Source organism: Cucumis sativus, chromosome 1 (genome assembly GCF_000004075.3).
Source record: "Cucumis sativus cultivar 9930 chromosome 1, Cucumber_9930_V3, whole genome shotgun sequence".
Classification (NCBI taxonomy): Eukaryota; Viridiplantae; Streptophyta; class Magnoliopsida; order Cucurbitales; family Cucurbitaceae; genus Cucumis; species Cucumis sativus.
In genome coordinates this window covers 14,378,862-14,406,685 of record NC_026655.2, presented here as the reverse complement: position 1 = coordinate 14,406,685, position 27,824 = coordinate 14,378,862, and the positions used below count along the sequence as shown (strand labels likewise).

Below are 27,824 nucleotides of genomic sequence, written 5' to 3'. Positions count from 1 at the left end.
GACATGATTGTCTTGACAGATGGAAGTCTATTCTTGGCCTCGGTGACCTTGGAGTTCAGGGAATAGAATACTAGATTGGAGGGAGAAGAGTATCTATCAATGTTGATGATTTTATGGAAGCCGTGCATACATGTTGGCCTAAAGCTATTGTTCAGGTTTATTGGTTAAGATATCAAATTTTTAACTGTGTTCACTGCCAGTAATCAGTATCGTAATCTCGTAATTTGATTTGAATGATGCCAGTTTGAGGATTTTCAAATGAAATGGGCTTTTGAAACATTACAACGTTATCGTAAGAGGTTCTGCATGTTCAACGATGACATACAAGTGAGTAGTTGATGATGTATTCATGCAGTTAATAATTACTTAAAAGGACATTCGTTTTCGTTTATTTCATTTCATAAAGGGAACTGCTGGTGTTGCTCTCGTTGGACTATTGGGAACTGTGAGAGCGGGCGGCGATTGAGTGATTTTGTTAACCAAAAGATAGTAGTGGTAGGGGCTGGAAGGTATTGTCAGCTGTTTAACTTTAACATTTTCTCCAAATAGCAATACTGCTAACGATTTAGGGATCATAAGCCTTGTCCTTTTTGTTGAAACAAAAGTGGTTGTTTGAAAGAGGAATTACTATTACTATTACTATTACGTGAATATAAGAGATGAAAACTTTGGAAACTATAGTTCAATCCTTTTGGTTTAACCTTCATTTGTTTCAACATGCTGTTTTTTCCCCTCTTTCAACTTTAGTGCAGGGCTCGGTGTTCTTAACATGACTATTCAGGCTGTTTCGAGAATGGCAGGGAACAACGATTCTAGTGCAAGAAACCAATTTTTTTTTCTAATAGACAAAGATGTAAGAATCTTTTTCAAACTTTCATTTCTCACTTTCTGCATCAGTCTGTCCAAGTTTTTCCTTCCATGAGAGTTACTGATTTCAGAAACCAATCAGATGGGGTTCAGAATTTGGATAGCTTTATTATGGGTTAATTTGTATGACACAGTTTCTTGTGAAAAGTATGAGGCAGTTGAAGAAGTTAAATGACTTGTGGTGTAGTAATCATTGTCAAACTCAAGTGGTTTTTAACTTAAAAAGAAAGAGGGAAAATATGAACTTAGTCCTATGCAGATTAGTGTTTTAAAGAGGAAAAATATGAACTTAGTCCTATGCAGATTAGTGTTTTAAGTCTTCTATCTAATTGTTCGTGGGATAAATGCAGTTACTTTATCAGAAACAAAGAAGAAAAGGAAGGGACCACAAGAAATCAATGGTGGAATCGATCAGGCAGGGTGTGGAAAATTACAACTCAGTTTTTGTTTTCACTGTTGAGAACATGAGAAACCTCAAGTTCAAGGAACTCAGGGAGCAGCTGAAGTCAACTAGCAGGCAAGTTCTACTTTCTGAATTCTGTATTATTTAATCTGCGTCATCATTTCAAATATTGATTAGTGATACAAATGTACTTTCTCTATGTTGTTTGGTTAGCTTCTAGATAGCACGAGAAAAGATATGAATAATAAATAGCATATTTTTAAAACTCAAAAGATAAAATCATAATGAAATAGCATTCCTTAGGAGAAAGGATGAGGACACGTTGTTTCTACAAACCTAATTTTAGTTTTGCAGTTTGAAATACTTGTGTAGTTTAGTTTAGATATATATTTAAACTAGCACGTTAAATAATAGTTTGCCCTGTTTGTGTTTGCTAAGTTTCAACTAATACTCTCAGTATTTATCTTTGTGCTTATGTGATAGATTTGTTATGCACTGTAGTGATGTGGGGTGTTTCCTTATTTTCTGCATCTTAACTACCTTATTTTCTGCATCTTAAATACCTTATTTTTTTGCATCTTAATTGGTACTGAAATTTGGTTTGTTTCAGTGAAAGAGGCACTATCAGCATTGACATGTACATGTGATTTTAAGCAAGAACCAGGAGAGAGAGTTTTAGTGTGCCGTATTTAGAACTTGCCGATATCTTTTTCCCGTTTCAGCAAGTATTCCTGATAGTGGGGGTAACTCTCAAGTCTGCAGTCTTTTCTTCATGAAATTTTGTAGATTATCTAAGAATACTAATATCATTTAATGGTGACATTTTTTAGCAACTTTTCTTAACCACACTTTTTCATTAAGTTTACTCTTGTTTAATTGACAGATTCTTCCAGTAATGCTAGATATTGGTTCTAACAACGAGAAGTTACTTAACGATCCTCTTTGTAAGTGAAAGGGAAACCTTCATGTCTTTTATCTCCATATTTTTCTTTGTAATGTATTTTGCTTATATTGCTCTGTTTCTGTTGTCAATGATGATATATCTGGGCTTTTTGTTGTTGTTGTTGTTCTGGTGGTGGTGGTGGTGGTGGTGAAATATTTTATTTAAGCCTCTAGTTAATATTTATGCTTACTTAACAGAAAATTTGTTGCTTGAGCTTGCTTCATTTCGTCCTTTTACTTGTTTAAGTCCTCCAAAAAGTATTCATTACTTTAATAAATTCCCTCACCAGCATCATCACCTCTTAGTCAACAAACTGTTTTTTCCCAAATGCAAAAAAGGAAAAAAAAAAGATAAAGACAATCAAGAACAACCATCAAACAACATGAAAAAAAGAGAAGAAAAAGATAGCTACTGAAAAACATTACTACCCATTTTCATTATCATAATCCTCTACTATGCTTTTCCACCTTCTAACCCATTTTTCCATTGCAGGATTTATTGGAGTTGAGGAGTCCCATAATCTTTATGTTCTGTTTGTGTTTCTCCATCACTTTCTCAAAGCTGTTCAATTGGAGTTCCATCTTCAGGTAATATTGATGTGTTTGTTTCTAAGATTATTTTATTGAACACTTGTTTTTGTTGTCTCCATCCACCAACTGTTTGATAAAATGCCGCATTGAACAATTTTGTGGGTTCTTGGGAAGCATGTGATCTATGTGTTGTGGAATTTGTATAATTAGTTAGAGTGATTTAGAAAAACTTTTGTATTTGTAGTTGGATAGATAATTCATTCCATATTTAGAGCATGATTAAGAGTTATTTTGAAAATGTTAAAATTACTTCAAAAGATATTTGGATAATTTAAATGACTTTCTATTGTATGATGATCACGTTTGATAGATCGAAAAATTTTCTTCTTCTTCTTCGTTTCTTCCTGCTGCCTATTCGACCTTCAACCTTGAGTGTAGTTGCTTGGCTGTCGAATTGCCACCACTCAAAGTCACTCCCTCGCCTTCTTATCACTCTTAATTTCCTTGACAACAAAGTCAAACTGCTACAGAACAATCGAATTTTTGTTTGATTAATTTTCACCCTTGTTTTCTTTGAAAAGTTTAAACTTCCATACACGATATATTGGGAAACTTTCACATTCCTCGGGACATTAAAAGCTCAAGAGCATTGATTTTGAGCAAAATAAAAATGAAAATCCCTTTTAATTTCCCAGCAGCACATATTTGAAGTTCATTGTATTTCTTCTTCCAACTACAGTTGACATGATTGTCTTGACAGATGGAAGTCGTATTCTTGGCCTCGGTGACCTTGGAGTTCAGGAATAGGAATACCTAGACTTGGAGGAGAAGAGTATCTATCAATTGTTGATGATTTTTATGGAAGCCGTGCATACATGTTGGCCTAAAGCTATTGTTCAGGTTTATTGGTTAAGATATCAAATTTTTAACTGTGTTCACTGCCAGTAATCAGTATCGTAATCTCGTAATTTGATTTTGAATGATGCCAGTTTGAGGATTTTCAAATGAAATGGCCTTTTGAAACATTACAACGTTATCGTAAGAGGTTCTGCATGTTCAACGATGACATACAAGTGAGTAGTTGATGATGTATTAATGCAGTTGATAATTACTTAAAAGGACATTCGTTTTCGTTTATTTCATTTCATAAAGGGAACTGCTGGTGTTGCTCTCGTTGGACTATTGGGAACTGTGAGAGCTCAAGGGCGGCCATTGAGTGATTTTGTTAACCAAAAGATAGTAGTGGTAGGGGCTGGAAGGTATTGTCAGCTGTTTAACTTTAACATTTTCTCCAAATAGCAATACTGCTAACGATTTAGGGATCATAAGCCTTGTCCTCTTTGTTGAAACAAAAGTGGTTGTTTGAAAGAGGAATTACTATTACTATTACTATTACGTGAATATAAGAGATGAAAACTTTGGAAACTATAGTTCAATCCTTTTGGTTTAACCTTCATTTGTTTCAACATGCTGTTTTTTCCCCTCTTTCAACTTTAGTGCAGGGCTCGGTGTTCTTAACATGACTATTCAGGCTGTTTCGAGAATGGCAGGGAACAACGATTCTAGTGCAAGAATCTTTTTCTAACTTTCATTCTCAATTTCTGCATCAGTCTGTCCAAGTTTTTCCTTCCATGAGAGTTACTGATTTCAGAAACCAATCAGATGGGGTTCGGAATTTGGATAGCTTTATTATGGGTTAATTTGTATGACGCAGTTTCTTGTGAAAAGTATGAGGCAGTTGAAGAAGTTAAATGACTTGTGGTGGTAGTAATCATTGTCAAACTCATGTGGTTTTTAACTTAAAAAGAAAGAGGGAAAATGTGAACTTAGTCCTATGCAGATTAGTGTTTTAAAGAGGAAAAATATGAACTTAGTCCTATGCAGATTAGTGTTTTAAGTCTTCTATCTAATTGTTCGTGGGATAAATGCAGTTACTTTATCAAAAACAAAGAAGAAAAGGAAGGGACCACAAGAAATCAATGGTGGAATCGATCAGGCAGGGTGTGGAAAATTACAACTCAGTTTTTGTTTTCACTGTTGAGAACATGAGAAACCTCAAGTTCAAGGAACTCAGGGAGCAGCTGAAGTCAGCTAGCAGGCAAGTTCTACTTTCTGAATTCTGTATTATTTAATCTGCGTCATCATTTCAAATATTGATTAGTGATACAAATGTACTTTCTCTATGTTGTTTGGTTAGCTTCTAGATAGCACGAGAAAAGATATGAATAATAAATAGCATATTTTTAAAACTCAAAAGATAAAATCATAATGAATAGCATTCCTTAGGAGAAAGGATGAGGACACGTTGTTTCTATAAACCTAATTTTAGTTTTGCCAGTTTGAAATACTTGTGTAGTTTAGTTTAGATATATATTTAAACTAGCACGTTAAATAATAGTTTGCCCTGTTTGTGTTTGCTAAGTTTCAACTAATACTCTCAGTATTTATCTTTGTGCTTATGTGATAGATTTCTTATGCACTGTAGTGATTTGGGGTGTTTTCTTATTTTCTGCATCTTAGCTACCTTATTTGCTGCATCTTAATTGCTAACGATTTAGGGATCATAAGCCTTGTCCTCTTTGTTGAAAAAAAAAAGTGTTGTTTGAAAGAGGAATTACTATTACTATTACGTCAAATTACATATTGAATGAAAAAGAAAATTACAATTTCTTTTAGCGCTATGTAATGGTAGTCAGGTATAGTAGTCATGCCTTTGCTCTAGCTTATATATTCATGTCTATGTTACTTTCACACTTCTATTTATTAATTTCATGAAGTCAGTGGGTTTGCAAAATGAAAGAATCGTCATCCTTTTTAAACCACTAGTCCTAATGTTTCAAATGAATTTTCCAATTTCTTTTTGGGCTGATGTTTCCATAGCCCGTTTCTTAACAAATTGCATGCCCTCTTCCATTTTTAAGGGTGAGATACCTTTTTGTATCTTATGCCCCAAACAACATTTGTTTCTCATTCCACCCAAAATAATTGGTTATACTTGATTTGTCCAAGACGTTCGGCCTCAACATACAAAGTTGGATCCAAAGACCTTAAAATATATCTTTTTGGTTATTCTCGTGTTCTTTGAACATTCCTCCTTTTATTCCTCACCTTCTTTCTCTTCGAATATGAGTCGAGGGAGTATCAAGAGTCAAAGGATGATTTCTTTATCTACAATGTTATCTCTCCTTCTAATCCTCTTTGTGGTTCATCTTCACGTGTGTTTACTTCTATTTGTCAACCCATCACTGAAGTCTATGATCGACGACAACCTTCTTCAATTCCATGCCCTACCCCTAAGGCTTCTTCGTCATTGGATCCAGAAATGAGTGATGATCTTCCTATTGCTCTTCGTAAAGGTAAACTTAAGTGTGCTCATCTTATTTCCTCTTCTGTTTCATATAACCATTAGTTGTCTTCTGCATGTTCTTTCATTGCATCATTAGAGTTTGTATCATTAAGCCTATTCTCATCTTGGTTGGTGTGTTGCAATGGTGGAGGAGATGATTACTTTAGATGATAATTGTACTTGGGATTTAGTTTCTCTCCCTGCACGAAAAAAGTATATCAGTTGCAAATGGGTGGTTACAATTAAAGTTAATCCTGATGGTTTTGTCGCTCAATTAAAAGTACACCTTGTAGTGAAAGGCTACGCACAAACATGGCGTTAACTATGCTGATACTTTTTCTCGAGTAGTAAAAATGACATTTGTGAGGTTGTTTATTTCACTAACTTCAATCAGTCACTGGCCTTTACATCAGCTTGATATTTTTGAAAAGGAGGTGTAATTATGAGTCAATAAAAAGGACCTGATCATGTTGAGGAAGGAGACCCAACCTTGTCTGGTTTCTCATGAGTAGATGGATGAAGGATTGTATTCCAGAGAAGTTTCGAGCAACACACCTCAGAAACCAATCAGATGGGGTTCAGAATTTGGATAGCTTTGTTGTTTCGGTTTCATCACTCGCATATTTGTTGAAAAACTTCCAGTTTGGTTCTTTTACAAGAACATCTATTGAATCAATGAACCACTCTAATTGGATCTTGGATAAAGTGAGGATTTTTTGGAAGTCTACATTTTCAATATTGAACCTCCCTTTTTTGAACTAGATACAGTAGAAAGTGTCTACCATTTTTCAACTTTTGACTTCCATTTCTGAAAAAGATGGAGTTACTCCCCGGGTTTGGCGTTGCCGGCGACGTTACCGTGAGAAGGTGCGGCCGGAATGAAGAGAGAAGAGGGTGGGTGAGAGGAGAGGAGAGGTTCAATATTTGTTTCCAACTTTTTTACATCAACTTGATATTAAAAGTGCATTTTGTTAGGATCCCACCTAATAAGGATTACCTCAAGAAGAAAAGATGAACTCAAGAATACTTAAAAAACATCCAAACATGAAATATATATTAGAAGATCTTAGTAACAAGTAACAAGTAACCCTAGCCTTTTGAGAGGGTTAGACTCTCCTAAGGTTCCCTTACAAGGAAAACTTTCTCAAAATTCTTCACCTCTCTCCAACCCCTCTCCCACTATTTATAACAAAAAGAACTAACCAACTTACCATCTATTTACTATATGACCTTACTAACAACCATTTTCATTTTCTCCTAATAATCCACTATTTTTCTATCTAGGGTCCTTACATTACTCCGCCCTTCGAAGACACCTTGTCCTCAAGGTGTGCTTACAAACTACAAACCTTGAACTCTCTACCATACCCCTGCCATCTCGGAAGAAATTTTATTCAGCTTTGCCTTGAAATTCTATTGGGTTGTAATAATTACACTTGCATGCATCCAACCCTTTAGACTCCAAGAACTTCCCCAATCTTCATTCTTCTCACACGGAAAGTGATCCCAATTAACCAACTGCCATTCCCTGAGCCTAATTCCATGCCACTTGCATTTTAATTTGAAGCTCTTCCTCTCTAATGGGCTAAGCCCACAATTAACTTTATGACCCCATCCCCAAATCAATTTCACGGCCCATACACCATCTTTCTTAGAATTACCAATGAGCTTCAGGCAATTCCTATCCATTTTCAAGTTACATTTCAGCCACACTAACAAATGGGTCTCAATGAATTTAGCAAATTCAAGCACATTAATTTCCTTTCTTTCTTTATGAAGGCTGTATTTCTTTGTTATCATCTCATGTTTGGCCCACCATCCATATTCCAATAGGATTTCCACTTCCTTAGATAAAGCCGTCAATTTATTTTTCTTTGAGGTATAATGGGCCTCATCCCTTACTTTTGCAATCAGCCCAAAAAGCAACATTTTGGCCCACTTTTGATTAAATTCTTTCCCTAATTTCCATCCCACGTGATATACTTTAACCATTGAGGTTTGCATGTGCCAATCCTTCTCCTAGCCTCCACTTTGTTTTCCTGGCCATTTATTAGGAATTTGATCCCCAATTTCTCCACCTAAGCCAAGCCCATTTGAGAAAATCTGGCCCTTTTCATTTAATTTCAGCCCACTAAACAAATCATAACTACTATTGTCTCTAATTTTTCGCCTTAACGTCTGACGCTTCACGTGGGTTGAAGAATCGTTTTTCTTCAAGAAATCTTCCCCCTCCTTTCTGAATTTTTTTTGTCCGTAGCTGCTCACTCCCTCTGCAAATATCAAAGCATTCTTCCCGACAATTTCCGATCTCACTTGCAGCCTCGTTGCTATCCGCGTTCCGACAAACTCCCTTTGTGCCTTAGGTCGACTACCTCCAACGCACCCTGTCTCCATCTCCTCTTCCTGTAACTGGACTTTTCGACAATCCATCTTCTTCTTTTTTTGGCCACCGGTGACCGACTCAGAATCTTTCCTCCGCCGCGGTTTCTGTTCATCCCCGCCTCGATTTTCTGTCACAACCCAATATGTTTCCATTCGCCAGCCTCTCTATGATCCCTGTACTAATTCCATTGCCATTTTCTTCCTTGTCGTTACCCATTCTATCTTACTCCGATGACCTTCGAAATTCCTTTATTCATCTTCTTCATTGCCTAGCTTCCACATCCCTTCCCTACTTTGATATAACTCGCATGCCACAAAAGAAAGGCAAGGAAAGTAACGTACCTCAACAAAATCTTGGCCTATATATATGATCAGCCTCTCAATGTTGCCACTCCAATGAGCCGTTTCTTCTATTTTCACAGATCGTATCCAGGTCGACTTGTTCCACATAGGTACTGTTTGATTCTTCTTTTTGTTTTCTTCACTACCACCAAGTATCAATGATCGCTTCCTCAATCGTTTCTTTGCCTTCCTTCTCATCCATAGTGTTTGCCTCCTTTCCCATGCTTCCGCCTTCTCTGCTCGGTGTTTCCATTTCCACCAAGTGTTTGTCTCTGACCACCCACCCTTAGTCGTCGGCCATGGGAATACACAGTTAGATTTGGCTTCCTCTTCCCTTCATCTTTTTCATGGTCGTTCTTCGATTCCTTCATCTTCAAGTCATTGTTCCATTTTTGTTTTTCTTCAACTTTAATTTTTTCTAGTTTCTTCTCCGCTCTTTCTTTATCTCTTTGCAGCCCTTCAGAAAGCGTTTGATGTATTGTTTTAGCACTCCTCTCTATTCTTTTTGCCTTGCAATCCACAATCCATTTCTGCATATGCTCCCCATGTCCATGGAGTTTCTCCCCTCTCATCCACCTCAAGTTTGCAATTAGCAGCCCATTTAAGTGCTTGCTCCCAAGTCCCTCTCTCAACTGCGGTCGAGTCTTCTTCCATCTTTCCTTTCATTTTCAACACCGATCCCTCCGACGTAGCAGATTCTTCCCGTCGGCAACTAACATTGTTTTCTCGTAATTCCTCTGCCAGCCTTTCGATGCTTTTGGACAACTCCAAAGTTACATCTTTAAGTTCCCTAATGTCCTTCTCATTCTTCTCCAACCTCTCCTCCATTTGTTTTTGCATCCAAGCCCGTGTCATCCCCAAGATGTTACGGCTCTGATACCAATTTGTTAGGATCCCACCTAACAAGGATTACCTCAAGGAGAAAAGATGAACTCAAGAATACTTAAAATACATCCAAACATGAAATATATATTAGAAGATCTTAATAACAAGTAACAAGTAACAAGTAACCCTAGCCTTTTGAGAGGGTTAGACTCTCCTAAGGTTCCCTTACAAGGAAAACTTTCTCAAAATTCTTCACACCTCTCTCCAACCCCTCTCCCACTATTTATAACAAAAAGAACTAACCAACTTACCATCTATTTACTATATGACCTTACTAACAACCATTTTCATTTTCTCCTAATAATCCACTATTTTTCTATCTAGGGTCCTTACACATTTCTTCATGGTGATCCTCAAGAAGGGGTGTATATGGAGCAACCACTAGGGTTTGTTGCTCAGGGGAAGAATGGAAAGGCGTGTCGCCTTTGTAAATCTTTGGATGGACTAAAACATAGTCCACAGGCTTGGTTTGGAAAATTTATTAAGGTGATCGAAAGTTTTGGAATGCAAAAGAGCACGTTAGATCATTCAATCTTTTTTAAAAGATCCGAGAGTGGGGTGATCCTAATCGTAGTATATGTTGATGCAATTGTGGTTGTTGGTGATGATGCTTTAGATGTCCAGTCCCTGAAGACTTTTCTCTATTGCCAATTCCAAATAAAAGATTTGAGCATGTTGAAATACCTCCTAGGAATTTGAGGTAAAAACAGGCAAGAAAGCAATACTATTATCACAGAGAAAATATGGACTTGTTGACTGAAACATGGAAGGTAGGTGCCAAGCCATGTAGTACCCCAACGATGCCTAACTTATAGCTCACAAAAGATGGAGAATTGTTGAAAGATCTTCAAAGATATAGGAGGTTAGAGGGAAAACTTAATTACCTTCCAGCGAATCGACTCGACATAGCCTATTTAGTGAGTATTATGAGCCAGTGTATGTCATGCCCTAAAGTTGATCATTCAGCTGCTTTGGAATGATTCAGTGTTATCTGAAGGCTGCTCTCGGGCATGATTTTATTATATAAGGATTATAGTCATACTAATATTGAATGTTTCTCAGATGTTAATTGGTAAAATCTAAAGAAGACAAAAGATCAACTTCAGGATATTTTGTTTTTGTTGGTGGCAATTTGATGTCTTGGAAAAGTAAGAAACAAAATGTGGTGTCACATTCAAGTGCATAATAAAAAATATAGAGCAATTGCACAGTTTTTGTGTGAATTGGATATATCAAATTGATTTGGATATATCAACTTTTTTACTATTGTTGAGTTGGGATTTGAAATCACCACACCAGCAAAATTGTGGTGTGATAATCAAGCAGCACTTGATATCGCATTTAATCCGGTGTTCCATGAAGTTAATGACAATTCTATCACTGGTTCTTTTTGTTCTATATCAAGTTCAATAGCTTTTACCTCAAGTTCCTCTGTACGATCATCCTCTTCCACTACTTCCAATTCCTCCCCATTTGCTTGAACAACTAACACTCTGAGTTCCTTCTGATCCTTCACCTTACATCTATGGCCTGCACAAAATTTTTCCTCACAACAAAAGCAGAGCCCTTTCTCACGTCTGGCTTGAAACTCAGCATCACAAAAAGTCGTCTTGATGGTCCTTCCCGTCGATTAATTTCTGCAGCCCCTCGAAGTGTGATAGCCCTTACTGGAACAGTACCTTCTGACTTATTGTCATTGGAAACTACATGAAATTGAGTATTTAAAGAAGTAGAAACCTGGGTTTTATCATCCCCTGCACATTTTAAACAGATTCACCCTTATCACCTCTCGGTTCTCAATTTTCTGGGCCAATTTCATCATTTGAGCAAGCCCAACAGGTTCCCAACATTCCAATTCTGTCTTAATCCAAGGTTTCAAACCATTCATAAATGTCTCTTCTATAACTGTCTTATGCAGAAAAGGCAAAGGTGCCACCAATTTATCAAAAAAAAAAATTTGTATTCATCCACTGTAGTGTCTTGTTTTATCGTTAAAAATCTGCCCAATATTGATCCCTCACGGTCTGATCGAAATCGAATAATAAGTCTTCTCTTTAAATCTTCCCAATTAACAAACGGTTCACGGTCTTCATGAGATCTATACCAATCCAAGGCTGCACCATCAAAACTATCTTCTCTAACTCATTAAGTTTGTGTATCTGAAAATAACGTTCTGCTCTAAATAACCAAGAATCCGGGCAATACCCGCGAAAACTGGCATGTCAATTTTCTTGAATTTGCTTTGATCCCCTGCAGATTCTTCTCCTTCCAACTTGGTGTATTTTTTCTTCCGATTTTCCTCCCATCACAAATGAATCACTGACATCAATCATAGTTTCTTTCTTGTTGGACGAACCTTCTGGAACTTCTTCCCATGTTGTCTTTCCCTTAATCATTCCTTAAGTATATTTCATGAAAGTTCGTTGTTGCTGCTGTTGCTGTCTGCAGCCTGCACACCCAGCCTTTCAATGCTCTTTGCCAACAATGAAATATCTTCCTTAATAGCTTCCTTTCTATGGGCTTCTTTTCTTCTTTTTAACAATGGTGTAACAGTTTGATCCATCTCTGGTCTTTACTGTTAAACTTAAATCTCTTAAGAATGATTTGGTGGGTGCACAATGGGTAACCCTAAAAAAATATGAATTGTGGTGTTTAAGTTAGTTTAATCAATGATTCTTCGTTTTGTAATTTGATTTCTTTTATTTTTTCTCTACTCATGAAATGTTCTGCTCGACCTGTATATTTTTGTAGGCTCCAGGAAAGTTTTTGAATTGCCTTATGAAGGAGTGGGGTTGCAATTTTTAGCGTCCTTTTTTAAGGAGCTTCTTTGAGTTTTCTTTCTTTATTTTGGGATTTGTTCTTTTTCAGTTCCATCATGTGCTGTCTAAAGTTTTGGACTTGAAGGGTTTGTCTTCATCTTCCTTCTTCTCCAACGATTTACGTCATACAGATGAGGTATAGATAATTACATGCTTGGTTTTTCATTTTTCTTCTTTTTCTAGCTTAAGAGATTGCTTGTTCTTGCAGTTCATAGTATGCATTTTTTTGGATCTGTTTCTTCAGTGTCCACCCACATCATTTCTGTTTCCTTCATATTTCTCTTTTTTTTTTCTACTCATGAAATCTTCATCTTCTTCATCCAAGTATTACATAAGCATTTGGTATAATAAAATCTCTGTTCAAACAGTAGTTTGGGTTGCTAACAGAGATACATACACCCATTTCAGATCCATCAGTTTCTTTCTTGAAATTTCAAAATGGTAACTTAGTTCCTTCTTACAATAGGAGTCTTTTCCCTGAGTCCTCATTTCCTTCAGTCACTTATCTTCTTTTCCTCCATAGCATTATTGTAAATTTTCTGGTTATTTTCACCTCCACTCTTTATTTCTCCATTTTGATTTGAGTTTCATTCATTTCTCATTTTTGTTTTGGAATCAATCTTTGAAATATGTGTGTTTAAGTGTTAAGGGTAATATATATTTACAAAGGAAAATCAACTTAGGAAGGGATTAATGACATGGGGTGCACGTAAATCTTAAAAACTGATGTATTTGACAAGCTTGGAAGGCTGACAATTAAAGTACAAATGGACAAACTGGTCTTTTGTGTAGAGACAAACTGGAAAATAATCATCAGTCTAAAGCTACAGTACTCAAGAGACAAAAGAGTTAAATTGAAATGTTCATAAGACCTTTTACATGTCTTCATCAACATAATACTTCAAATACAAAGCTCAGCCTCTTTTTTGCCACTCCATGGCATCAGCATCCCAGCCCATTAGTCATTTTTCTTCAAAACTTAAACCAGGTTATGGAAGGCATATTTGAGAGTGTTTTTAGAAACTAGTTAACAAAGTTGATTTTTATTAATAAATGTTCTGTTAAAAGTGTTCTTCGACTGTATTAAAACATTGATATTGGCTAAGGGAAAGATTCAATTCAAAAACATGTTTTCTTGTTCAAAGTTGCTATATATTTATTATCATTTTTTTGTTGTTCTGAGTGATTTCTTTACTGGGTTTATTGGAAATGGATGAAGAAACAGTTCCATAATTTTATTTAATTTTCCATTGAGTAGAATGGAGAATGGATCAACCAAAAATGAAGAAGAATGCTTCGTACTTTACACAAACATTTTCATAGTAACCATATTAACGTTTGTTTGTGTCTACTTTTAAAAGTGATCTTGTAACATAAAAAGTAATTTCCAATGACTCGAAAACATGTTTGGAACTTAACAGATGTAGGAAAAATTCAAATAGAAAAATAGACATTGTATGTTTGCTTGTCTGATTCTTGTTTTCTTTTATTTATCTTTTTGAAAAAATTGATGAGATATGAGATTTGTTTGTTGTTGATTGTGGTTTTGATCTTTAACTAACTCTGAATTCTTAAGCTTTACCTTGCTCTGTGAAGCTTCCTGATGTTTCTCTCTTTTTAAGAACTTCAAACCGCTCTTACACTTATTTCATATAAAGCTACTCAGCCTCTTGAACACTGAGATTTCACAAATAACTACGATAATAGAGATGAGAAATAGTTCCATATTTCTGACTATTTAGGGTGGTACCTGTTCACCAAGATCCAAGAGAGCTCGATGGACTCAATGAAGGAGCCAATTTATTAGAAGTGGTAAGCTTTCTCAAACTCTCTTCATGGTTAGGGATACTTGGCTAATTTCCTCAACACTCAAAGAGGATTCTGCCATTACTCTTTAGTAGTTTTTGACCATCTCCATTGATTAGGTTAAGCTTCTTTCTTTTTTTCTTTCAAAATAATATAAATAGAATGAACTTTGGAATTGGTAATTTATAAGTTTATAATTTATAAGTTTTTATTATAGGAACTATTTTTTGTTAATAAATGAAATTTAAAAGTGAAATACAGAGGAATATTGTGATTGAGAATCAAAGGCATTAAGGCAGCAGGGTATTGATTCTCATGGGCAGTTTTTAATTCCTTCCCCCAAAAAAAATGACATTTCCTTATATGGCCTATCATCTTTTCCACATTTTCTTTTCATTCTTTCAACCATATTTACATAAATAAATTATATATTTATATATTTATACAACTTGTGTAATTGTATACAACCAAAATTTATCACATGAACATTGAAGATTTATTATTTTAATTTATCAAAAAATTGACATTTCCTTATCGTTGCAGGTACCTTTTTCCTTGCTCTTCGTGGGTTTTGTTATTTATCTCTTTTACTTATTTGTCTGATTTGGTTGTTCTTAAAGTTTATGTACTGTTTTTATCAAATATAAGCCCTACTTTTTAGAATCTTCCAACTTTTTAATGATTAAGAAACTTTCTTCTCCGTACCCTACAACTGCTAGTTCTTACGTACATGTGAAATTTTGATCATTTTTAGTAAATTATTCGATCTCACTCACTCTATGTGGGTATTTATTATATGGGATACAATTTAACCAACATTTTCAACCAAAGTATTAGTAGCATTCATGGTTTTAGCCAAGTGTTATGCAGCTGCATAGAAGAAAGGAAATAGTAATTAGGAAACCATTTCTTGTCTCGATTTTGTTTTAACAAATAGTGTTGGAGAGAACCTTTTTATTTCCTACTATTTCAGTTGTTTTTTTGTGTTTTTGAAACTTAATTTTTGAAAGGTGATCTCTTAATTAATGTTTATGATTTGTTTTGTTTAATCTGTTGCATTACTTTCTTGTTTGACTGTGTGGTACATATGAATTGTGGTGCTTAAGTTAGTTTAATCAATGGTTCTTCGTTTTGTAATTTAATTTCTTTTATTTTTTTTTCTACTCATGAAATGTTTTGCTCAACCTGCAGATTTTTGTAGGCTGGAGGGAAGTTTTTGAATTGCCTTCTGAAGGAGTGGGGTTGCAATTTTTGGCGTCCTTTTTTATGGAGCTTCTTTGACTTTTCTTTCTTTATTTTGAGATTTGTTCTGTTTTGATTCCATCATGCCGTCTAAAGTTTTGGACTTGAAGGGTTTGCCTTCATCTTCCTTCTTCTCCGACAATTTACGTCATACAAATGAGGTATAGATAATTACATCCTTGGTTTTTCATGTTTCTTCTTTTCTAGCTTAAGAGATTGCTTGTTCTTGCAGTTCATAGTACTGCATCTTTCTTCAGTGTCTCCACACATCATTTCTGTTTTCTTCATATTTCTCTTTTTTTTTCTTGCATTCCCTGTGCATATTTGGAGTTTGGATCAGCTAGTGTGCCAAATCACCATGGTTAATGCATTTATCTTCTTTTTCTCTTTTGATTACTTTTGGTTTCTTGTGTTTTTATCTTTGTATATTTGATCTTTCAAGTGACAGGATATAGTTTGTCATTAATTGATTGACCACCACATATTTCCTATTCTATATCATGAGAAATGTAGAATGTCTAGGGGTTCTAAAGAGGCATTTGGAAATTAAAATGATTTTGAATCTGATTATAGTGGAAGGTAATTCTCATAGTTAGGAGCATTAACATGACATATAATGCATGAAAAGTGCAATGTTTGAAGCCACTAATATGTGATTATCCCACTTCGTAGTAGTAACAAAATTTATCAGTTTTTTATGATGTATAATTCATGAATTCCAAGAGATTTCAAATAACTTATATATATTTTTTATAAGAATTAATTTTTTTTATGTTGTTTTGTATGCCGTAATGACGCTTTGTTTGTTTGATAGCCATGACTGTTTGGCTCAACTTTTGCAACATCGCTAATCTCACAAAATAACAATTCTGACCCTATTATGTTTGGCGTGAGGAATCTTGGAGGATTTATTGACCTCATTGTGATTTGACCCACTACTATTTAAAGACTTTTAGTTTGTTCATTTCTTTGATGATTATGCCTATCCACATTGGTTCTTGCAACTGTTATACTTGACTTAAATGTTGAATTTCATTCAAAGGTTTTCAATTTTGTTGGTAGTCTCGAGCTTTGTTGCTAATTGAAGAACATTAATTATTTTCATTTTAGGCAATGGTTGCCAGAGGTGATCTTCATGCATAACTTTTTATTGAAAAGGTTCCTCCTGCAAGTAGTTAACTTTTTCAATAATAATAATATTAAAAAAAGAAGTTATCTTTTGGGTACCCTACATAACTTTTCTAATTATCTTAAATTCATGTATTTTTTAAGTTTATGCAAAATTGGGAAGTTTTAGTTTCATGTTTAGATATATATACATGTTGGGACGAATCAAAATGAAATTCAGCATTTGGGTTGTTTGCTTTTGACTAGTTCAGATGAATGGTGTGGTTTAGCTTGTTTGGCTCAATGAATAGATTATTAAGAACTTGTTTAATCAAGCTGATTTTCTGTTGTTGCGGTTGGTTTCAATTAATTTAATAGCATGAGACTTTCTCTTTCTTTAGGTATGCTTCATGTTTTGTTGACTATGTTGAAAAGATACCAACTTAAAGCTTCTAAAACCTATCTATCTTGAATTTACACTTGTTTAATCTTTTTTCATATTGATAACTAATATTTAGGCTTTGTGATATTAATAATCCAGACTTGTTCCAATTTCTTGTTCTATATTTATTAGTGGTTGGTTGAATTAAAGTATAGTATTGAAGTCTTAGGGTGGTATTAAAGAGCTATGATTTAAATTAAAATTACACTTTAAACTATGTACTTCTCATGAGTTATAGTTCTTATCAATGTTTTTATCAAATCTCACTGTGGCTGCTTGTGATGCTGGTCTTCGGTCACAGGAGATAAAGTTGGAATGGGGCATGGGCTTAGCTAAAAATCGAGAAGTAGAAGCTGAACTTATGGAGTTAGAACTCGAGAAAGATAGACCATTTGCACGGTCAAGGTAAAACTAAGCACTCTTAGTTTTCAATTTTATTTATACTTTTACCGTGTGTCACTCTAATAGCTACACGTTGAATGGTTTAGGAAATGATACTCTCCAGTTTGATGTTTATTATCTTCTTTATTCTCTTTCCTTTTAGCATTGAAGAACTTTTTGACTATTCTTTTGGCCATACAGACAATTTCCCACAAAATTTTGTTGTTTCTATTTGTTGATTGGTGCTACGTTTTCAAACTTTTATTATTTTATCATGGATTAGATTTAACAATGCTTATAATATAATTTGTTTTCATTTTTCATCCTGATTGGTGGTTAGCCTCAATCCTCTGTAGTCCTCGAACCCCTAACCCTAAACCTTGAACCCAAACACGAAACCTGAAACCCAAAACCACAAACCTCGAACCTTGAAAAGTCTAAACCTCGAAACCTAAAACCCCTAACCCAACCCCCAAACCCAAAACACAAAAACCAAAAACCCCGAAACCTAAAACTTGAAACCCAAACGCTCTACCAGAAACTGAAATCACGAACCCCAAACCGATCCATGCACCCTAAACCTGAAACCTAAAACACTAAACCTTAAACCCTAAAAACCTAAAGCGTAAACCATAAATCCTAAACTTTAACCTAAACATAAACCTAAAGTACCCAAACCACGAACCCTGAACCCCAAACCCAAATCCCCAATCTCGAAACCAGAACCCTAAAATCCTAAACACTAAACCTAAAGTACCTTAACCCCGAACCTCAAACCTCGAACCCTGAACACGAAACATGAAACCCAAAACCACAAACCTCGAAACCCAACCCTAAACCTCCAAACCTCCAAACCCCCAACCACCAACCCAAAACCCCTAATCCAGAAACTCGAAATCTGAAACCTGTAATCCTAACTTCAAAATTTGTTGGTGGAGATAACAATTTCTATTAGTTAGGGAATATCTATGCATTTTGTATTATGGATTGGTTTGAAATTTTGAGTTTCTTATTATGATTCGAATTACATTCATTTTGGGTATTAAACTTTGATTAATATTGGTCATCGTCTCAGAATCTAATAACACACAACCCTAGTTTAACCTAAACCTTAGACTATGAAACCCAAACGCTCCACCCCGAATCTTGAAATTCCGAACTCCGATCGATCCATGCACCCTAAACCCTAAACCCCTAAACCCCTAAAACCCGTAAACCTAAATCCTAAACTTTAAACCCTTAAACCTTAAACCCCACAGTATACCCCAACCCACAAACCCCAAACCCCAATCCCCAACCCCGAAATCCAAACCCAAAATAACTAAACACTAAACCCTAAAGTACCCTTAACCCCTAACCCCAAACCATGAACCTCGACCTCTGAAACTCGAACCTTGAATCTCAAACCTCGAACTTCGAAACCTATAACCCCAAAACCACAAACCTCAAAACCTTGAAAAGTTTGAACCTCGAAACCCAAACCCCTAAACCCAAACCCCAAACCTTCCAACCTCCCATCCCCTAAACCTCAAACCCCCAACCCCCAACCCCAAACCCCAAAACGTCGAAACCTCGAAAAGTCTAACATCGAAACCCAACCCCTAACCCCTCAAACCTACCAACCCCTAACCCCTAAACCTCCAAAATCCCAACCCCCAAACACTAAAACCTCGAAGAGTCTAAACCTCGAAACCCAAAACCCTTAAACCCAACCCTCAAACCTTCCAACCCTCAACCCCCAAACTTCCAAATCCCCAAACCCTAAAACCTCGAAACCCCTAATCCATCCCCCAAACAACAAACCCCCAACCCCCAACCCCCAAAACCCCAAAACGTCGAAACCTCAAAAAGTCCAAACCTCGAAACCCAACCCCCAACCCCTCAAACCTTCCAACCCCTAACCCTAAACCTCCAAAACCCCAATCCCCAACCCCAAAACCCAAAAACCCTGAAACTCTAAATTCGAAACATGTAATCCTAACTTCAAACTTTGCTGGTGGAGATAACAATTTCTATTATTTAAGGAATATCTATTCATTTTGTATTATGGATTGGTTTGAAAAATTGAGCTTCTTATTATGGGTATCAAACTTTTATTAATATTGGTCATCGTATCAAAATCTAATAACACACAACCCTATAACTCTAACCTAAATCCTAAACCCTAAACCCTGAAATCCCAAACGCCACACCCTGAATCCTGAAATCACGAACCCCAAACCGATCCATGCATCTGAAACCTTAAACCTTAAACCCTCAAAAACCTAAAACCATAAACCATAAATCCTAGACTTTAACCCCTAATCCATAAACCCCAAAGTACCCCAAACCACGAACTTTGAACCCCAAACCCTTATCCTGAAATCCAAACCCAAAATCCTAAACACTAAACCCTAAAGTACCCTTAACTTCAAATCCCGAATCCTGAACCCCATACCTCGAACCTTGAACCTCGAACCCTGAACTCGAAATCGAAAACCCCAAAACCACAAACCAAACCTCGAAACCCAAAACCCCTAAACCCAATCGCCAAACCTTCCAACCCACAACTCCCAAACCCCCAACCTCAAAACCTGGAAGAGTCTAAACCTCGAAACCCAAAACCCCTAAACCCAACCCTCAAACCTTCCAACCCTCAACTCCCAAACTTCCAAACCCCCAAACCCTAAAACCTTGAAACCATAAACCCAACCCTCAAACCTTCCAACCTCCAAACCTCTAAACTCCCAACCTCCAAACCTCTAAACTCCCAACCTCAAAACCAAAACCCGAAACATGAAACTCGAAACCCCAATCTCAAAACCAGAACCCAAAATCCTAAACACTAAACCCTAAAGCACCTAACTTCGAACCTCGAACCCCGAATCTCAAACCTCGAACCTCAAATCACAAACCTAAAGCACGAAACTTGAAACCCCAAAACCACAAACCTCGAAACCTCTAAAAGTCTAAACCTGGAAAACCAAAACACCAAAACCCAACAACCAAACCTTCCAACCCTCAACCCCCAAACCTCCAAACCCCCAACCTCCAAAACCTTCCAACCCTTAACGTCCAAACCCCCAAACCTCCAAACCTCCAAACCTCCAAACCTCCAAACTCCCAACCTCCAAACCTCAAAACTTGAAATTTGAAACCTGTAATCCTAACTTCAAACTTTATTGGTGGAGATAACAATTTCTATTATTTAGGGAATATTTAAGCACTTTGTATTATGGATTGGTTTGAAATTTGGAGTTTCTTATTATGATTCGAATTACATGCATTTTGGGTATCAAACTTTGATTAATATTGGTCATCGTCTCGGAATCTAAGTACACACAGCTCTAGAACTCTACCCTAAACCCTAAACCCTAAAGTACCGCAAACCACGAACACCGAACCCAAAACCCCAATAATCTCGAAACCCGAACCCTAAAATCTTAAACACTAAACCTTAAAGTACCCTTAACCCGAACCCGTACCTCGAACCCTGAACACGAAACTTGAAACCCCAAAACCACAAACCTCGAAACCTCGAAAAGTCTAAACCTCGAAACCTAAAACCCCTAACCCAACCCCAAACCCAAAATCCCAAAAACCCCAAAACCCCGAAACCTAAAACTTGAAACCGCAAACGCTTTACCCAGAAACCCGAAATCACGAACCCTAAACCAATCCAAGCACCCTAAACCCTGAAACCTAAAACACTAAACCTTAAACCCCTAAAAACCTAAAGCCGTAAACCATAAATCCTAAACTTTAACCCCTAAACCATAAACCCTAAAGCACCCCAAACCATGAACCCTGAACCCCAAACCCAAATCCCCAATCTCGAAACCAGAACCCTAAAATCCTAAACACTAAACCCTAAAGTACCCTTAACCCCGAACCTCGAACCTCGAACCCTGAACACAAATCCTGAAACCCCAAAACCACAAACCTCGAAACCCAACCCCCAAACCTCCAAACCTCCAAACCCCCAACCACCAACCCCAAAACCCTGAAACTCGAAATCTGAAACCGGTAATCCTAACTTCAAACTTTGTTGGTGGAGATAACAGTTTCTATTAGTTAGGGAATATCTATGCATTTTGTATTATGGATTGGTTTGAAATTTTGAGTTTCGTATTATGATTCGAATTACATGCATTTTGGGAATCAAACTTTGATTAATATTGGTCATCGTCTTGAAATCTAATAGCACACAACTCTATAACTCTAACCTAAACCTTAAACTATGAAACCCCAAACGCTCCACCCCGAATCTTGAAATCACGAACTCCGAACCAATCCATGCACCCTAAACCCCAAACCCCTAAACCCCTAAAACTGTAAACCATAAATCCTAAACTTTAACCCCAAAGTACCCCAACCCACAAACCCCAAACCTCAATCCCCAATCCTGAAATCCAAACCCAAAATCCTAAACACTAAACCCTAAAGTACCCTTAACCCTTAACCCTAAACCCTTAACCGCGAACCCCGAAACTCGAACCTCGAACCTCAAACCTCGAACCTCGAAACCTATAACCCCAAAACCACAAACCTCAAAACCTCGAAAAGTTTGAACCTCGAAACCAAAACCCCTAAACCCAAACCCCAAACCTTCCAACCTCCCATCCCCCATTAGGTTGCACCGTGAGATTTCTATAATATGCCTACTTGTCTGCCTTGGAGAGACGTTCCCTTCGAAGGGTTGTATTATAGGATTCAGAACACCGCCCTAAGCCCTAAGCCCTAAAAGCCCTAAAAGCCGTAAAAGCCTTAAAAGCCGTAACAGCCCTAAAAGCCCTAAGCCATAAGCCCTAAGAGCCCTAAGCCCTAAGAGCCCTAAAAGCCCTAAGCGCCATAAAAGCCCAAAGCGCCCTAAAAGCCCAAAGCCCAAGCCCTAAAAGCCATAAGCCCTAAGCCCTAAAAGCCTAAAAAGCCCTAAGCCCCAAAATCCCTAAAAGCCCAAGCCTTAAGCAATAAAAGCCCAAGCCCTAAGCAATAAAAGCCCTAACTCTAAGCCGTAAGCCGTAAGCCGTAAGCCATAAGCCCTAAGCCCTAAGCCCTAAAAGCCCTAAGCCCTAAGCGCCAAGCCGTAAAAGCCGTAAAATCCAAAAGCCCAAGCCCTAATACCTAAAAGCCCTAAGCACCCTAAGCACCCTAAAAGTCCTAAAAACTCCAAGTCCAAGCCCTAAAAGCCCAAACCCTAAAAGCCCAAGCCCTAAGCCCTAAACCCTAAAACCTAAAAGACCAAAGCCAAATTGTTATAAATCTTAATTTCAATAAAATAGTAGATGAAATCTTGCTAAATCTATAGACATTCATTAAAATCTAGAAATTAAAACATTTCCAAATTATGACATATATAAAAAAAAAAGGGAAAAAAACAAAGAAAGTGTAATAGATTTGTACAATACTTTAAAATAAAAATTTGTTGTAAACCCATATAACAACATTTAACAATTATAATTTAGGAGGGTTGGTTTCTTGACACACTTTGCGTCTTAAAACGAGCCTTGGACATGCAACATACCAAGGGAAAGAAGAAGTCAACTAAGACAAAATATAGTATCATGGGATTTCCGCATGCTTTCTTACCGCCTTCTCCGTTTCTGACTGTTCTCTAACTGTTTTAGTTTTGCTTCTGTTTTGTGACCATCATCCTAATATCAACTTTTTATTTTGTCTTCGTTTTGCTTCAGTATCGTGAAGAGTTTTGCTTATCTTCACCTACAACTGTTCACCTGCTCTGGTTTAGTTTGTTTTGTTCCATTCAAATCCGACGAGAAGCTCCTGCTCCGATTCTGCTTCCGTTTCGACTCGATGAAACACTTAGTTCAGATCCCGTTTTCATCCTGCTCTAATTTTGCTCTACTTCAATTTCTTTTTACTCTGTTGAGTTTTGTTTTAGCTTCTTTCCGTTTGTTCTATGTGCGTTTCTAATTCTATTCTAAATTTTATTTTCTTAGCAATCTCAAGTTCATTCTAGGACCTTGAGTTTGGGTATTAGTGTATTTAGAGTATTTTAGAAGATATTATTATGATATTATTCTCTATATTATTTCCTTAATAATGTATTCTCTAAGTATATTTAAATTTCCTTAATAATGTATTCTCTAAGTGTATTTAAATTTCCTTAATAATGTATTCTCTAAGTATATTTAAACTCGTACTTCTGCTAAATTATCAATGGAATCGAGAATTATTTCAAGAAAACAACATACAACTCATTCTCTAAGTATATTTAAATTTTCTTAATAATGTATTCTCTAAGTATATTTAAACTCGTACTTCTGCTAAATTATCAATGAAATAGAGAATTATTTCAAGAAAACAACGTACAACTCACGTGAAAAGATTTCCAAACCCCAGGTACATTAAGGAAAGATCCTGTTGATAATATTGATTACGTTTGTAGCACCACACACACAACACATGCATTCTTAATCAAAGTAAATTTATAGTCATCAATCAAATTCTAAATTACTTTTTCGACTGACTGGGAAAAAAAGTAAACACCCTGCACGAAGAGAAGATTAATATAGAAATCACAAAGACCTTGGTTTTGCCACAATAGTAGAGTGATTGAATATTTGTAAGCTAAACTGTCCAGGCTTTTCGGTGGTATCAATCTTGGATTGTCCAGGAGGAGGCATGAGCTCAAAATTTTGAAGAAGACGACCCAAAGTAATAGCAAGGATGGGCAAGGCGAGAATAATGCCAGGACAACTCCTCCTCCCAGCGCCGAAGGGAAGGTATCTAAAGTCATTCCCACTAGGCTCTACATTTCCCTCCTCTTCCAAGAACCTCTCAGGTCGAAATTCTTGGGGTTTGTTCCAGTGATCAGGGTTGTTGGCCAGCCACCATGCATTAACTAAAATCTTGCTTTCTGCAGGAATGTCATAACCACCCAACTTGGCATCTTGAAGATTCATGTGAGGCACTAATAGAGGAATGGCCATTCTCAACCGTAAAGTCTCCTTGATCACAGCCTGTAAGTAAGGCAGTTTGCGGATGTCAGGCTCTGTAATTTGGACGCCATCTTTTAGTACTGAATCGAGCTCGTCCCTCACTTTGCTCTGGATGTTTGGATGGTTAACTAGCTCAGCTATAGCCCACTCCATGGACCACAATGTTGTCTCAATAGCTGTGTGTTTAATTCGTGCATGGCAGTTTAGTTAAACCTCTAAACATATACATGAATATCTCGACTCTAATCAACAAACACATGTATAGTTACCAGCAACATTGATGTTCTCTACAATAAAGAGAACATTCTCTTCGGTGATTTCACCATTCTCTTGAGCCTCCACAATATGATCAATGGCACATTTTACACCACCAACCAACTCATTGTTGCTCATGGTGCTAGTTAGTCTCCTGCATATGTGTGTGCAAAATAATGTCTATAAAAGTATTGTTTTATATTGTTTTGTTATGTAATAATTATATACTATATACCTACCTCCTCTCATCGACAAAGTGGTCCTTGAAAAGCCTAAGCCTCCTCTCCTTGACGTCCTTACAGACATTCAAATACCTTGTAAGGAAAGGCCTGAGTATAGGAATGAAATCACCGTAGTTATAATCAAAGCTCTGAGATAATCGACTCCTCTCTGCATTTATAAGCTTGAGTTTGTTGAATAGAGGGTCCTCCATGTTGTCAAATCTCTGGTCAAACATCATTCTATACATATTGTTATACATTAGAAGTTGTAACCGCTTCCTCAAAATCACGCCTGTGGTGGAGGCCTCTGGATTGTTTCTTAAATCCTCCACAACTAAGGCAGCCTCCTCCTCCCAACCCAACCTATTCTGTTGGACCACCTTGTTGGTGAAAAAAGGGACGGTCATGATTCGCCTCATTTTCCTCCAGTGCTCTCCGTACACTGTGAACACCATATCTTGACCCTTATCTGTGAATATATCGAACACCACGTTCCTAGTCCTAGACCCAAACTCTACTCCCTGGGTGTGTAGCACTTCCTTGGCCAACTCTGGTGAGGAAACAACCACCAAGTTTCGTTGTCCCATTCTCAACAGCAATATGTCACCAAACCTTTTGGCCAGCTCTCTCAAGTTGCGATGGTTCAAGTCATCCCCCACCTGTAGCCAATTTCCAAATATGGGGATGGGAATGGGGCCTGGTGGGAGTTTAAAACGCTTTCCCCTGAACTTGGATATGCTAATGGCAACAACCATGGTAAAAAACAACCCCACTAAAGCCTTCTCCAACAAGAGAAGATCCATGGTGTAGCTAACTCTTGCTCTTGCTCTCTACCTACAAAAAAAAAAAAAAAGAAAAAAAAAGGAGCAGATGATATATACAAGTAAGCCTCTTGATTTAGTGCTCATTTATAGAATCTCAAAAGTCAACTTCTCTGATGGTGGGTTTGTAGTCACGATATATGGATAGTGGTAGGTGAAGTTTGAGGAGAAGATAATTAATATTATCTATTGTTGAGTTGTTCATTCATCTATCTCAAAAGCTATGTCAAAATACGAAAAATATAAGTTTGATACGTTGCTTGAACAAGTAAAGAACATGATTAGAGAAAAGAAAACATTTAAAATTACTAAAGATATATATATACATTTGTCAAAGACAGCCTGACATAAAATTGATTAAAATATCTAGGCACATGGAAGCAACAAGCCTAATTAATATGTATAATATATAAATACGAAGGTCAACCGATATAGAATATTACGATAAAACTTGGATAAATTAAGAGTAAGGTTAGATACTAGAGTATAGAGTACAGAGGATGAAAAAGTAAAATATATTATTTTATTTTAATTAAGTTGTTAATTTAGTTAAAAGCTAGAGTGATAACTAAGAAAACGGGAAGTAAAAAGAACACGGTAACAAGGTAACAATCCAGTTCGGTTGAAATCCACCTACTTCTAAAGAACTTTTAGGGTTCAAATAAAAAGATTCTATTAAGATTAAAGGAGTATTATAATTTGAACACGGCTTCAATATTCTAGATGACACTTCCCTAGATTTGAAATTATTTAGTAATTTTATTTACTAAAATAATCAGGCTCTCCCTCGAATTTGTAGTTGTTTGAATCTTTTGAAGATTGTCACGCTTTTCACGAACTTATATGATAGAACTAAGTCATGCACAGCGGAAAAAGAATCGAATTTCTACCCTAATTGCCACAATTAACATGTAACCATAAACTAATCAAATTAGGGTTTTAAGAAGTATTACCTTTGAAGCTTACAAAAGGTTTGATGTCTTCTTATCAATTCTACCCGAGACCACCACTAGTACTCAACTGCTATCCTCTAGACAAAGAACCGGGTTGTGGGACCCAATTTTGGTGTAGAAAGTAATGGAGATAAAATGAGATTGGAAGCTTTCTTTTTTCTTTTGTTGAGATGATGAAAATGATAAAAGAGGCAAAAGTCCTTCAACATTTGAAAACATCTCTATTTATAGCCTAATTACATGCAAAAATGCATGCAATTCATTTGCCAAATCTCAACACCTAATGTTCCACTAACAATTAGTGGAACTTAGTGGGCTAGGTGTCTATATCTCATATAGCCACATATCCCACTAAGAGTTAGTGGGATTATCCAACAAAATGTTGGATTTTCCTACTAACTTAGTCCAAGGGTAAAATGGTCATTAGATATTTCTAGTCAAAAGTCAAACTTTGACTTTTCTAAGTCAAAAGTCAATATTTTGACTTTTTACCATTTTGTCCGTCTTGACTAATTCCAACCTCCCGAGCATGAATCCGCATTCATTTTTCCAAAATTCAAATCACATTTGAATATAAGGCCGGTCAAAGTTTGACTTTTCAAAGTCAAAAGTCAACATTTTGACTTTTTACTATTTTTGACCAATTTCGAGCTTCTTAGTATGAATCCGCATTCATACTTATAGTATGTAAAACATAAAGCTCTATTTCTAATTAGAAAACCGACGATTATATCACTGTATATGTCGGTTTTCCTTTCTTCTCCCAATTCGAACAATTCGACTTATTTCATCACACTGTTCTAAGTTTAATCCATATGAGCTAGCAGAGGAACCTAATGGACCTATAGATCATGGGCTCCAACGATTCAAGATTAACTAGCTAAACTCTTTTAAACCGAGTTAATCAACATTCGTTAACTAACGGGTCATTCCACTAAAGTCCCGTAGTTGCACTCCCCTCTCTATAGATATATTTGTGTCCATTTGATAAAACCATAATCAGTAAGTTAATCCTTCACAGGTTGCTCGTAACCTTGGCTGGGTCAAAATACCGTTTTACCCCAAGATTACATCTTGCTCCTTAAGTCCCACTAATCCACTATTGAACAATTGGTTTAAGGTTCAACCTATAAACTTA

The 27,824-nt window shown here is 36.5% G+C and overlaps 2 protein-coding genes and 2 long non-coding RNA genes across 7 annotated transcripts; 3 read left to right on the top strand and 1 right to left on the bottom strand.

Annotated features, from left to right (window-relative positions):
- Nucleotides 1–92: 92 nt before the first annotated feature.
- LOC116404671 (NAD-dependent malic enzyme 59 kDa isoform, mitochondrial-like) lies at nt 93–23,550 on the top strand. Of its 4 annotated transcripts, XM_031887945.1 has the most exons (9): nt 99–155; nt 244–327; nt 3,896–4,002; nt 4,241–4,310; nt 4,675–4,841; nt 12,567–12,653; nt 15,515–15,726; nt 17,416–17,519; nt 23,168–23,550. In XM_031887945.1, exons 1-6 carry the CDS (start codon nt 114–116, stop codon nt 12,598–12,600), a joined length of 504 nt encoding a protein of 167 aa, XP_031743805.1. In that variant the 5' UTR covers nt 99–113; the 3' UTR covers nt 12,601–12,653; nt 15,515–15,726; nt 17,416–17,519; nt 23,168–23,550. The 4 variants fall into 4 exon arrangements, 1 of the variants encoding a protein (XP_031743805.1); XR_004217676.1 differs by lacking the exons at nt 3,896–4,002; nt 4,241–4,310; nt 4,675–4,841; ... (2 more) ...; nt 17,416–17,519; nt 23,168–23,550 and adding exons at nt 407–509; nt 748–853; nt 1,241–1,384 and having other exon boundaries at nt 93–155; XR_004217674.1 differs by lacking the exons at nt 3,896–4,002; nt 4,241–4,310; nt 4,675–4,841; ... (2 more) ...; nt 17,416–17,519; nt 23,168–23,550 and adding exons at nt 407–509; nt 748–853; nt 1,238–1,384 and having other exon boundaries at nt 93–155.
- Nucleotides 1,619–3,429, top strand: LOC116404683. The gene is made up of 3 exons (XR_004217687.1): nt 1,619–2,013; nt 2,154–2,214; nt 2,706–3,429. It is a non-coding gene; the product is annotated as an uncharacterized LOC116404683 (long non-coding RNA).
- LOC116404684 lies at nt 6,135–10,953 on the top strand. The gene is made up of 2 exons (XR_004217688.1): nt 6,135–8,923; nt 10,023–10,953. It is a non-coding gene; the product is annotated as an uncharacterized LOC116404684 (long non-coding RNA).
- A 216-nt stretch (nt 23,551–23,766) lies between the features above and the next one.
- Nucleotides 23,767–25,780, bottom strand: LOC101208511 (trans-cinnamate 4-monooxygenase-like). The gene is made up of 3 exons (XM_004151419.3): nt 24,931–25,780; nt 24,706–24,845; nt 23,767–24,612 (listed from the first exon to the last, which is right to left on the bottom strand). Exons 1-3 carry the CDS (start codon nt 25,713–25,715, stop codon nt 24,014–24,016), a joined length of 1,524 nt encoding a protein of 507 aa, XP_004151467.1. The 5' UTR covers nt 25,716–25,780; the 3' UTR covers nt 23,767–24,013.
- Between the last annotated feature and the right edge of the window lie 2,044 nt (nt 25,781–27,824).